We start from the raw sequence: 13,840 nt of genomic DNA, 5'->3' as shown, positions 1-13,840 counted from the left end.
CCACCAACGCCCATCCCACCCTGCCAAGAAATCCTCTCTCGCTTAACTGAGTCAGAAGGACACTTCTTGCCAACAAGAATCCTCACTGTCATCAGGAGAAAAATGAATTTAAATCCTGCTGGTAAAATAATGCCCTCACCATGTTAACTGGGGCTGGCTTGTCTTGGGTGATCAAGAATTACAATCCAGACCAGGGGCAGTGGCTCATGCCTGTAATTCCAGCACTCTGGGAGGCCGAGGCAGGTGCATCACGAGGTCAGGAGATCAAGACCATCCTGGCCAACATGATGAAACCCCCTCTCTACTAAAAATACAAAAAAATTAGCAGGGATTGGTGGCACATGCCTGTAATCCCAGCTCGGGAGGCTGAGGCAGGAGAATTGCTTGAACCTGGGAGTCAGAGACTGCGGTGAGCTGAGATTACACCACAGCATTCCAGCCTGGCAACAGGGCATGATTCCACCTCAAAAAAAAAAAGGATTACAAGAATTACAATCCAGGCTGAGTGTGGTGGCGCACGCCTGTAATCCCAGCACTTTGGGAGGCTGAGGTGGGCGAATCATTTGAGGTCAGGAATTTGAGACGAGCCTGGGCAACGTGGTGACACTCTGCCTCTACTAAAAATACCACAGTTGGCCAGGCATGGTGGTGTACGCCTGTAATCCCAGCTACTCGGGAGGCTGAGGCAGAGATTGCTTGAACCCAGGAAGCAGAGGTTGCAGTGAGCTGAGATTACGCCACTGCACTCAAAGGCTGGGCAACAGAGCGAGACCGTCTCAAAAAGAAAAAAGAATTACCATCCAACATATCAAAGGTGACCACAGAATATTTGTTTAAAGCCATGTCATTACTACTCAGGTTCCTAACATGTTGCTAAAATAAAACTTCCATGGGGAAGAGGGAGGGAAGCAACATTCCAATCTCACTAGAACATCTTGATTTGTCTATGACCGATATTATCTATGTTAAAAAAACAGAGAAAATGTATGTGTAAATGTTTGGCAGCCCTCAGATAAGGAGGCATCCGCTCCCGGCTTACTCACAGTGTAGAGATCTTGAATGCGGGTGTTCAGCCCCTCCTGGATCTCCCTCCGCTCCTCGGCTGTGTTTGGATAGGGGTACACATGGCAGTGGTAGCTGGAAGACAGAGTTGAACATGCTCTCACATCTGTCAACACTAGAACTAAACACATTCACCTCCCTGGCACATCTTCTGGTAAAACGAAATGAAAGCAGTCATTTGGGAGACACGGGTGCAGACGCAGGCATCCGCCCTTGGTCAGGCCGTGCATACAGATGCTCAACAACCACCTGCTGAGTGAGACAAATTTAGCAAACTCCCTGTTGGATCCAAATTCCACTCCTGCCCTCAATGATTCCTGGCAGCTCATTCCCTATTCCAGCTTCCTAAAATTCAACAATATCCTTGGGCCTGGAATCACTGAACAGGTTTAAACACAAACACAAAGACACACACAGACACACACACACACACACACACACACACACACACAAAAACAAAAGGAGAAAAGAGTTCTGGCTTCCTAGCAATTGCCTTTGACAGAGTCTGCAGTCTCCCTGGCTCCTCTCAGGGCCACTCGGCACCCAGACTGCATGGGGGAATGCCGAGCTGTGTCCCCAAACTGCAGTCATTCCCAGACCACCTTCATATGTTAACACCATACTTTTATTTTTCTTTAAGTTCTGCCTCTGAAAAATTAAATACCTATTCTAGCCTTATCCTAAGCAACAATATCTGTGAAATCATGGGTTTGCTGAGCTGGGTATAGTTTTTTAATCGATAGTAAAACAAATATCTGTCTATGAAAATAAAAGGCTTATCCAGGGGACACCTGAAATTACTTTCTATTCCACCAATTGAGAACCAAATTCTAGTAAATAGAAAACACCCAAACCCCCCTCCACCCTGCAAGAAACAAGGCAAGCTGAGTTCTCCATTGGTGGAAGAAAGCAAAGGGGTGTTCTTTTGAGTTTTCTGACTTTGTTTGGCTTTTGCTTATGTTCCCATTTGCTGACAGGAGTAAGTCACACAACTCAAAATTACTGATGGCTTTTGTCGAACTGACATCTTTCACCTGATCATCTCATTTAGTCCTAAGAGACCTGTAAGAAAGCAATCACTCTCCCCTTTTACAGATGAAGAAACTGAGGCTTGGTCACTTGTCCAAGTGAGTCCAATGAGAGAGCGACACAGGGAGACTATGCATCCAGACAGGCCCCTGAGCACCCCTACTCACCACATGCCACACCCTGCCCCAGGGTACCCAGGATAGAAGTGGTGCCACATGCTCAGTGATAACAGATAAGCCCAATGGGCAGCTCAAAGCAACATGAAATCACAACATATGAAAACTTCATTCCTTTTTCAACCAATCTGAAGCCTTGATCCCCAAAGAAAAAAGTCAATTCTAGTAATATTATTAACACAGTCTCAACTTTTAAATTATTTTAAGTAATGCATTGGTAAGAGAGATGACAAATTAAATGTTTAAGAACTTGACAGTGCAGCAAAGAAATCATATAACAAAAACTAGCAGCCACTCTATTTCTGACTCCAGAGGGATATTGAAGGAAAACTTGAGGTGGTTGAATATAAAGACATAAATGAAATGTTTCTTTTTCTTACCAATCACAAATCTTCTTAACCTTGTGGCCAATCTGCTCTCCCCAAAAGGATATTAAAAAGACATACCATTTTATGACTTCCCCCTACAAAGAATGAATAAGAGTAAGTGTTACTTCTGTGTGTAGAACTTCTAGAACTTTGGCAGCTCAAACACTGTCAAAGCGTTCATTCATTAATTCAAAACAGTCAATCCTCCTTATTTGAGGATTCTGTAATTACAAATTCACCTACTTGTAATAACAGCCCCAAATCAATCCACAGAGCACTTTCAGTCATGTGCACAGCAGCCAAAAATTTTAGGCACCCGACACCCAGGTTCCCAGGTAAAGTCCAGCAAGGTGACGCCCTCCCTTCCCATCTCCACTCTCAGACTATCACCAAGCGTCCTTTTCAGAGTCTGTTTGGTGTCATGTTTTTCACACTTCTGTGTTTTTTTTGGTGATTTCACAGTATAAACAGCCCCAAGTGTAGGGCTGAGGTGTAGTCTGTTGTCCTGTGTCGCGGGAAGTCAGGGACCCTGAACGGAGGGACCAGCTGGAACCGTGGCAGAACAACATAAATTGTGAAGATTTCATGGACATTTATCAGTTCCCAAAAGTAATACTTTTATAATTTCTTACACCTGTCTTTACTGCAATCTCTGAACATACATTGTGAATATTTCATGGACATTTATCACTTCCCTAATAATGCTCTTATAATTTCTTATGCTTGTCTTTACTTTAATCTCTTAATCCTGTTATCTTCGTAAGCTGAGAATGTACGTCACCTCAGGAACACTATTGTACAAATTGATTGTAAAATGTGTGTTTGAACAATATGAAATCAGTGCACCTCGAAAAAGAATAGAGTAACAGTGATTTTCAGGGAACAAGGGAAGAGAACCACAAGGTCTGACTGCCTGTGGGATCGGGCAGAATAGAGCCATATTTTTCTTCTTGCAGAGAGCCTATAAACAGACGTGCAAGTAAGAGAGATATCACTGAATTCTTTTTCCAGCAAGGAATACCCTGGGGAAGGAATGCATTCCTGGAGGGAGGTCTGTAAATGGCAGCTCTGGGAGTGTCTGTCTTATCCGGTTCAGATAAGGACTGAAATACACCCTGGTCTCCTGCAGTACCCTCAGGCTTATTAGGGTGGGGGAAAGATCCCACTCTGGTAAATTTGAGGTCAGACCGGTTCTCTGCTTTCAAACCCTGTCTTCTATTGTTTAAGATGTTTATCATGACAATGCGTGCACAACCAAACATAGACCCTCATCAGTAATTCTAATTTTGCCCTTTGACTTGTGATCTTTGCTTTGCCCTTTGCCTTGTGATCTTTACTGCCCTTTAAAGCCTGTGATCTTTGGGACCTACTCCCTGTTCATACACCCCCTCCCCTTTTAAAGTCCTTAATAAAAACTGCTGGTTTTGCGGTTTTGTGGTTTAGGGGCATCATGGACCTGCCAATATGTGATGTCACCCCCAGCAGCCCAGCTGTAAAATTCCTCTCTTTGTACTCTTTATTTCTCAGACCGGCCGACACTTAGGGAAAATAGAAAGGACCTACGTTGAAATATTGGGGGCTGGTTCCCCCAACAGTCCTGAGCACAAGATGGCTGCGATGTGCCTGACGGAGATGTAGCGTGTGTTAGGGACACTTCATTCAGGTTCGAGTCACAGAGCTGCTGGCTGGGAGCTCAATGTAAATGACTCAACTCCTGTATTTCCCCTAGGAGCAGTGAGTTTTTCCATAGCTGATAATTTAGAGATTTCAGTGACTTGTTTTTTTTTTGAGACAGAATTTCTCTCTTGTTACCCAGGCCAGAGTACAACGGCACAATCTCGGCCCACCGCAACCTCCACCTCCTGGGTTCAAGCGATTCTCATGCCTCCGCCTCCCGAGTAGTTGAGATTACAGGCATGCGCCACCACACTCGGTTAATTTTGTATTTTTAGTATAGATGGGGTTTCTCCTTGTTGGTCGGGCTGGTCTCAAACTCCTGACCTCAGGTGATCCGCTCGCCTCGGCCTCTGAAAGTGTTGGGATTACAGGCATGAGCCACTGTGCTCGGCCCTCAGTGACTTTATGAAGCAAAACTACTGTAAATAATAAGAATCACCCTGCATTTACAAATATCCGACAAAGCAGAATTCTATAAAAACTGAATAGGTTTTTAGCCTATTTGCGAGACACTATTATAGGTGCTAAGGATATAGCAGTGAAGAAAACTGACAAAAATCCCTGACCTGGGAGGGGAAGGGAACTTAAACTTATATTCAACTTGACAGCAAAAGAAACAAAGAAAGTACGCCAGGTAGAGATAAGTGCTATACACAACAGATGCAGGATGAAGAGAGCGGAGAGAGGGCAGGCTTGGGCACTGTGATCTCACATAGGACGGGCAAGGAAGATCTCCCCGAGAAGGTGACATCTGAGCAATAAAGAAACGCAGGTGAGCTTCAAGTCAGGGTAAATGGAAAAAAAATTGCAGGAGGTGAGGACGCAAGCCCCATGGTCGCTGGGAGAAGAGACTTCCAAGCAGAGGAGAAGCACACACAGAAGCACGGTCGGGAGACTTGAGGAGGCCAGCATCGCCGGGGAGAGACATAGTAACACCAGCTCAGATATGACGAGGGCCACAGGCCCACTGTGCGGCTCCACAGGGCTTTTGCTGAGGAAGACAGGAAGCCCCTGGAGGGTTGTGAGTATAGGAATGAAATGATCTGACTGTGGTTTCCTGGGGATCATTCTGGATGCCAGGAGAAGAGACCAGGCTGAGGCAGAGGCAGGAGCAGGAGCCCAGTCAGGCGAGGCAGGTGCGGGACGAGACCTGGACCAGGAGGGAGGCAGAGCAAGGAGAAGCAGTTGGACTCTCTCTTTAGAAGAGATGGCCACCAGATCTGCTGAGGGATTCAAGTCAGATGTGAGAAACAGAGAAGAGTGGGGAGAAACCCAGGGCTTTCAGCCTGGGCAGTTAGATCAATGGGTCTGGAAGGGCAGGTTTGGGAAGAAAGATCAGATGTTCAGTTTTAGGCAAAAGCAGAAACGGTCTTCCAGATACTTAAACGGAGATATGAAGTAGATGGACATAAAAGTCCAGTATTCTGGGGACAGGTCCAAGCTAGGGATATATACATTTGAGGCATGGTATTTAAAATCATAAAATTATGTGAGATCCCTAAAGGCAGAAATGAGAGAGAAGCTGTCCAAAAATTGAGCCCTGGGCCCAGGGAACAGGAGAGCACAGACTGGGGAGCTACAGCATAGCATGGGCAGGTGGTGGTGGGAGGGAGGGGATGGCAGGAGGAGGAGATAGAGGATGTGGCTGGGAGAATGAATACAATGAATAAATGATGTCAGTTAATGGAGCCACCCACTAGACACGTTGAGGATAATGGAAGCCGACTTCACACTGTCAGAAAAGAGTTAGAACCAGGAAAAAGAGGCTGGGAACAGTAATCCCAACACTTTAGGGGGCCAAGGCAGGAGGATCGTTTGAGCCCAGGCCTGTAATCTCAACACTTTGTGGGGCAGAGGCAGGAGGATCATTTGAGCCCAGGAGTTCAAGACCAGCCTGGGCAACATGGTAGTGTGTCAACGAACACAACCACTTAAGGCACAAGGCAGAAGAAGTGCCACACACAACAGAAAAACACAAACTATACAACCAAAGAAAGCGCCCATGTCTAGCTTTGATGTAGAGAGAATGGTCAGCATTTAGAAATGACACCAATGGGGGAAAATGGCTAAAAATAGCCTCTAAGGACTGTAATGACTTCAAGAGGGTCAGACATTGAACCCAAAAGACACTAAACCTGACACTATAAACAAATCCTAGAACCTGAGTAAAAGTTACCAAATAAAATACCCCTATCTTACCCAGAAAAAGACTGAAAGAACATACACTTGTCATGTTAACAGTGGCTCAGAATAGGAGATTGCAAGTGACTTCTTTTTCTTCTTGTTTTCTACATTGTTCCCAATTTTCTATAATGGACATGCATTTTTTTTTTTTTTTTTTTTTTTTTTTTTTTGAGACGGAGTCTCGCTGTGTCTCCCAGGCTGGAGTGCAGTGGCGTGATCTCGGCTCACTGCAAGCTCCGCCTCCCGGGTTCACGCCATTCTCCCGCCTCAGCCTCCCAAGTAGCTGAGACTACAGGCGCCCGCCACCACGCCCGGCTAGTTTTTTGTATTTTTAGTAGAGACGGGGTTTCACCATGTTAGCCAGGATAGTCTCGATCTCCTGACCTCGTGATCCACCCGCCTCGGCCTCCCAAAGTGCTGAGATTACAGGCTTGAGCCACCGCGCCCGGCCGACATGCATTTTCTTTATAACCATGGGGATGGGGATCGTATTTTCAAGATATTCTCTGTATTCCTTCACAGATGTTTACTGCCCTTTAACATATTCCATAAAAATTTGGCATAAAGGCCAGGTGCGGTGGTTCATGCCTGTAATCCCAGCACTTTGGAAGGTCGAGGCGGGTGGATCACCTGAGGTCGGGAGTTCGAGACTAGCCTGACCAACATGGAGAAACCCCGTCTCTACTAAAAACACAAAATTAGCTGGGCGTGGTGGCACATGCCTATAATCCCAGCTACTAGGGAGGCTGAGGCAGGAGAATTGCTTGAACCTGGGAGGCGGAGGTTGCGGTGAGCCGAGATCGTGCCATTGCACTCCAGCCTGGGCAACAAGAGTGAAACTCCATCTCCAAAAAAAAAAAAAAAATTTGGCATAAGAGGCCAGGCACGGTGGCTCACGCCTATAATCCCAGCACTTTTTGAGAGGCAAAAGCAGGCAATTGCTTGAGGTCAGGAGTTCGAGGCCAGCCTGGCCAACATGGTAAAACCCCGTCTCCATTAAAAATACAAAAATTAGCTGGGCGTGGTGGCGGGTACCTGTAGTCCCAGCTGCTCAGGAGGCTGAGGCAGGAGAATCACTTGAACCCGGGAGGTGGAGGTTGCAGACTCATAAGAGAACTTACAAATTCTATTAAAAAAATTTTTGAGTAAATGCTCTGCATGAGAATTACTGATATTGTCTCTTAATAAGGAAAAAACTCAAAAAATATGTAAATGCTACCTTGGAACAGTTTTGATCTTAGTTTTAATCAGCTTGAAATAAAAAAGTCATCAAGGTCACAACTGAAGGATAATTAACAGATGGCCACTGGCAGTTACAAAAGTCACAAAAAAGTAGAAAACATTACAAGTGTGTGGTGAATGAAGGGCTTGACTGATTAGATTTCAAACGGATTAGATTTTTATTTTAGAAAACCAAAAATAAATCACAGGCTGGGCGTGGTGGCTCATGCCTGTAATCTCAGCACTTTGAGAAGCCAAGGAGGGTGGATCACTTGAGGTCAGGAGTTCAAGACCTAACTCCTGATCGTGTTTCAATATGGTGAAACCCCATCTCTACTAAAAATAAAAAAATTAGCCAGGTATGGCAGTCCACACCTATATAGTCCTAGCTACTCGGGAGGCTGAGACAGGAGAATTGCTTGAACCTGGGAGGTAGAGGTTGCAGTGAGCTGAGATCATGCCACTGCACTCCAGCCTGGGTGACAGAGTGAGACTCCATCTAAGAAAGTAAAAATAAATAAATAAATAAATAAAAACCAAATTTCTCTTTATTATGGGATGTATATTAATCTGGCAGCCAAAATTCCTGAGGCTAACCTAGAAAAAAAATAAGAACCTTTCCTCAAAATTAAGAAAACCAAGTTCCTTTTCCACCTTTAGTAGATCAGCAGTTCATCCTTATTTAAAGCAATAGTTATCTTTACTGTGAAGTCTAAAAAACAGAGATATCTTAAGGGTGACTATGACTCTGTCTCTCCCGCTGCCTCCATCCTCCCTTCTGAACCATTCAGCCCCACAGCTGTTAGGTGTGTACATGGGGATGGATGGGGTGGCGGGAGAGTAACTGGCCCACAGCAGTAAATGTATATGTGCATGTGCTCTGTGTCCCCAAGCTACCTCTGACAGAGCCAAGGAAAAGCAACCCCTCAATACCAATGGGCACACCCAGACGCCACATCTTGGCTTCAAAATACCAAGACTTGCACTCAAAAAAAAAAAAAAAAAAAGCCTCCTTGAAGAAACAGTTGATTCCAGAGCTGTGTGAGAGGAATTGCAACGTGCATCTGGACATCCTGTTGTACAAACAAGTGCTCAAAAAGTGATGGGAACGTGTAAAATGGATATAAAGGCCAGCCTGAATGGATTCCAACTGGCCAAATCTAGGAGAATGTGAATATCAAAATAAATAATTAAAGGAACAGGAACCTATCAAATAAAATAGGAAATAAACGAGGAAGCTGAAAACCTGATGACGAATGGGATATTTACAGTTTCAAACACAAAAAAGGAGTAACTTCACAGCAAAGCCTAGAGAGGAGTGCCTTCATCAAGTGATCAAAGTGACCACGACCAGTAACGGAACAAACAGAAATGTGTGGCACCTGACAGTGCAATGAGAAGAACACAGCCTCACTTCAGCAACGCTCCTGCCAGAGGCATGTGACCTGAACAGAATCATGAGAGGACACCTGAGAAACCCAAACCCAGAGACACGCTACCAAAACAACTTGTAATATTTTAAAATGTCAAGGTCACAAAAGCCAAGGAAAGTCTGAGACACTGTCCCAGAATAAAGGAGATCAGAGAGACAGGACAGGCCTGGCACGGTGGCTCATGCCTGTAATCCCAACACTTTGGGACGCCAAGGCAGGAGGATGGCTCGAGAACAGTCTGGGCAGCATAGTAAGATCCCCATCTCTATCAAAAATAAAAAGTAAATTTAAAAAAAAAACAAGCCAGGTGAGGAGGCTCACACCTGTAATCCCAACACTTTGGGAAGCTTTGAGAGGCCTGGGTGGGAGGATCGCTTGAGGCCAGGAGTTTGAGACCAGCCTAGGCAACACAGCGAGACCCCATCTCCTTAAAGAAAAAAAAAAGAAAGTTTAAAAAAAGAGAGAGACATGACAACTAAATCCAACATACGATGCCAAATTACATTCTTTGCTTTGACAATACTAGGACAACTGGTGAAACCTGAATGAGATTCAAGGCTCAGGATGTAGTAATGCATCTACATTCATTTCCTGACTGATGGTCATGTGATGGCAATGTAAGACGACGTCCCTGATTTCAGGAACTACACACACTACACATGGTTGAGGAGATAAGGCATCAGGTTAACAACTTATTATCAAATGGTTCAGGAGAAAAACATTCTTTCTACCACATCTCCAACTCTGCTGTTAGTCCATCATTGCTAAAAGGTGATGGTGACATTTACTCACTGTTTCAGGGTCTTCGAGGGATTCATCCAGTTCTGCATAGGACACAATGGTGTACCCTTTGCAGACTCTCCACAACATTTTTTCAAACGCTTCCACTTTTCCTTGGTTAATTAGGCCAGACACAAATCTGTGAGACAATAAAGTCGACCTGTAGTCAACTGAAAGCAATAAATGTTATCAAACTACATTAAGAGTGATGAAGACTTCATTTCTACCAATGGTGAAGACATCCTGAGAGCCCTCCAACTGCAAAACATCTCAGATACCGGGTAGAATATTTCTGAAACTTCTTTTTAAAGGTACAGATGAGCGTGTAACAAAGAGAAATTCTTGGCCGGGCGCAGCGGCTCATGCCTGTAATCCCAGCACTTTGGGAGGCCAAGGCGGGTGGATCACAAGGTCAGGAGTTCAAGACCGGCCTGGTCAAGATGGTGAAACTCTGTCTCTACTAAAAATACAAAAATTAGCCGGGCATGATGGTGGGCACCTGTAATCCCAGCTACTCGGGAGGCTGAGGCAGGAGAATCACTTGAACCCGGGAGGCGGAGGTTGCTAGAGTGTGACTGCACTCTAGCCTAGGCGACAGAGCAAGATTCCGTCTCAAAAAAAAAAAAGAGAAATTCTTGGAATTCAAAGGGAAAACAGGACCTCACAGCTGTCCTGATTCTTACACTGAATGCAGTATCTTAAGGCCTTGAGTTTAAGGCCAGCATGGGACACAGAAGCCAGGCACTGCATCTGGATAAGGTGAGCAGATATAACTGACACCCCTCTCCGGCTGGGACTGCTTCCATGCACAAAAGCTACACCTTCAGCGAAGAGGTGGACCAGAAAAAACCCACCTTGCAAAGGAGCCTGGAGCCTGCATGTAAACTTGTTTATTTCCGTTTTGGTTCTAGATGGAGGGAGAAGTCTTCCCTAAGAATTTATAACCACAGGTTAAAATTCACTCAGGTTTGAGGCTTAAATTGACATTCCTGGCACAGTCAAAAATCAAATCAACAAAAAGTCCCAATGCTGAGAAAAATATAAATGATTCCAGGTTGACAGAGCACTCCCAGGTACCTGACAAATGTCAAAACAAATTCTCTCTGGAGGAAAACATCCTCAAACTAAATATCACTGAATTCCTTCAGATCAGGAACTGTGAAATATGAGCTTATAATAACTTTAAAAATCACAAATCACACGAGGAAACAAATTACCATTAGTTTCAGTAGGCAGAAACAATAAACAGCAGAAGGAGATCTTTTTTAAAGTATGATTAATAAAAAAAACTAACCAACTCGATTTAGCCACCAAGTTTCTACTAGACAGGATTTGATGCCTGAATGACCAATTGTTTTAGGTTTATAGAACTAACACTGAATAACATAAATGTTGTTTCTTTCCAGCTCATTATACCAAAAGAAGAAATTTCCATTGTATTAAGTAAAAAAGTCAATACAGTTGAGTAATTCAGCTCAACAAGTATAGGAATACAGTGTTTTATTAAATAAATATTCACTCTTTCATTCAACCTTAGGCTTTAAAATGGTCTCCATTCATCCCTTCTATGGAATTCATCTGGCTTTTACAAGAAGGGCAGTATGAAGCCTGACACCCCAGGCCTTGTCACCTACCCCAGTTTTGCTCCCAGCCTCTGCATACAGCTGTAATCCAACAAAGAATCACTCTCTAAGGAAGGGAATTCTTCGTAAGTGGGTTCAAACTAGAAAGAAACATATGAAACCAAGTGTGTCTCATTAAAAGTGACACTTCATTTCTCATGTCAAATTTTCAAACAAGTTTATAGGGCATCCTAACTAACTACTTAGATCTGGGTGCAAAACCTTCTAAGGTAACTTAGATCTGTAACTCAAGTCTCATAAATGAAAACATAACTTCCCCATTCCTTACTTGTAAGCCACTTGAAGACATTTACATAAAAGACAGTTATAATCTAATTTATTGCCTTCATCCACGATAGAATAACTTTATCAAAGATCACTATTATATCAAGTGAAACTAAGTTTGGGACAGATGCACTTGTCTCTTCTATATTTAGCTCTGTAAGGTGCTACTACATGACTATTCTTTATTCTTATAATTTTTTTTTTTTTTTTTACACACAGCGTACAGGATCTCACTCTGTTGCCCAGGCTGGAGTTCTGAGTTCTGTGGCACAATCATAGCTTACTGCAGCCTCAAACTTCTGGGCTCAAATGATCCTCTCACCTCAGCCTCCCTGGTAGCTAGGACTACAAGTTTGCACCACCATGCTCAGCTAATTTTTATTTTTTGTATAGACAAGGTCTCACATTAATTCTCACTATATTCAGGCTGGTCTTGAATTCCTGGTCTCAAGCCATCCTCTGGCTTTGGCCTCCTAAAGTGCTGGGATTACAGGTGTAAGCCACTGTGTCTGACCTATTCTTAGAAATTATAGATTATTCTTTTACTTCCTTTACTTAGCAATTTGGAAAAACTAAATTTTAGAGTTCAACATCCTTCATTCAATTTTTTTCCCATGCTCATAAAAATTTTTTTCAACCACAAACTAAACCTTTTATAAATATTTAGTATTATACTTGCTTAAAACAACCAACACAGGAATGGCTCTTAAAACTTTATTTAAAGTCATATAATCCAACTGAAAAATAAAACCAAGGTTTAAATTTAATCTCTTAAGTCTGGGCATGGTGGCTTACTCCTGTAATCCCAGCACTTTGGGAGGCCGAGGAAGGCAGATCAACTGAGGTCAGGCGTTCAACACCAGCCTGGCCAACATGGTGAAACCCAATCTCCACTAAAAATACAAAAAATTACAGGCACGGTGGCGGGCACCTGTAATCCCAGCTACTCGGGAGGCTGAGACAGGAGAATGGCGTGAACCCGGGAGGCGGAGGGTGCAGTGAGCCGAGATCCCGCCACTGCCCTCCAGCCTGGGCAACAACAGAAAAATTCTGTCTCAAAAACAAAACATAAAGTTAACTAACTAACTAAATAAATCAATAAATAAATTTAATCTCTTTAAAAAAGCAACATATCTACATAAACTAACAGCAAAATACATAGCCTGTGGGAATGAGATTTTTATAAAATAATTGTATTTCCTCACAAGCTGTTCAGTACCTCAACGTTGCGTTTCACAAAGGTTTGTGTCACTCTCAGCATGTGAGTGTACTCAATCAGTTCCAGCAAGTTTTTCCTCAGTTTCTCCTTGTTCTTAGTGACTTCTCTCAGTTCAACCTCGAGCTTCTGCAACTGCTCCTAAAACAAAATAATGGTTACTTAAGCGAGCGGATTACTTCCAAGTGTGATTCCAATAATCTTCATATAGTATAACAGAAACAGTGGCGGTTTTTTTGTTGTTTTGTTTTTGTTTTTGTTTTTGAGATGGAGTCTCCCTCTGTCGCCCAGGCTGGAGTGCAGTGGCACAATCTTGGCTCACTGCAATCTCCACCTTCTGGGATCAAGCGATTCTCCTGCCTCAGCCTTCCCGAGGAGCTGTGACTACAGTTGCACACCACCACGCCCGGCTAATTTCTTTTGTATTTTCAGTAGAGACGAGGTTTCACTATGTTGGCCAGGCTGGTCTCAAACTCTTGACCTCAGGTAATCCACCAACCTCACCCTCCCTGCCTCTAGTAAAAATACAAAAAAATTAGCGGGGCGTGGTGGCATATGCCTGAAATCCCAGCTACACAGGAGGCTGAGGCAGGAGAATCACTTGAACCGAGGAGAAGGAGGTTGCAGTGAGACGAGATGGTGCCACTGCACTCCAGCTTGGGTGATAGAGCAAGACTCCGTCTCAAAATAAATAAATAAATAGGCCCATTTATTGTTTCATACTAATTCTGGTAATTTCTGTGAAATTCACGCCACATATGAGCGAAAACATTCTGGAGGCTGTGAT

General features: G+C 43.8%; 1 protein-coding gene across 1 annotated transcript in view; it reads right to left on the bottom strand.

Moving 5' to 3' along the window:
- Positions 1–13,840, bottom strand: part of ATP6V0A2 (ATPase, H+ transporting, lysosomal V0 subunit a2) — a 56,045-nt gene that overhangs the window by 24,500 nt on the left and 17,705 nt on the right. Inside the window, exons 4-8 of the mRNA XM_011988889.1 lie at positions 13,057–13,194; positions 11,565–11,653; positions 9,943–10,069; positions 2,648–2,730; positions 1,044–1,137 (exon numbers count right to left, since the gene is read on the bottom strand). Coding sequence (XP_011844279.1) covers positions 1,044–1,137; positions 2,648–2,730; positions 9,943–10,069; positions 11,565–11,653; positions 13,057–13,194 — 531 coding nt within the window. The remainder of the gene's footprint in view (positions 1–1,043; positions 1,138–2,647; positions 2,731–9,942; positions 10,070–11,564; positions 11,654–13,056; positions 13,195–13,840) is intronic.

This window comes from Mandrillus leucophaeus, unplaced genomic scaffold (genome assembly GCF_000951045.1).
Source record: "Mandrillus leucophaeus isolate KB7577 unplaced genomic scaffold, Mleu.le_1.0 Scaffold34, whole genome shotgun sequence".
In the NCBI taxonomy this organism is placed as follows: domain Eukaryota; kingdom Metazoa; phylum Chordata; class Mammalia; order Primates; family Cercopithecidae; genus Mandrillus; species Mandrillus leucophaeus.
This window is presented reverse-complemented; position numbering and strand designations above follow the sequence as displayed.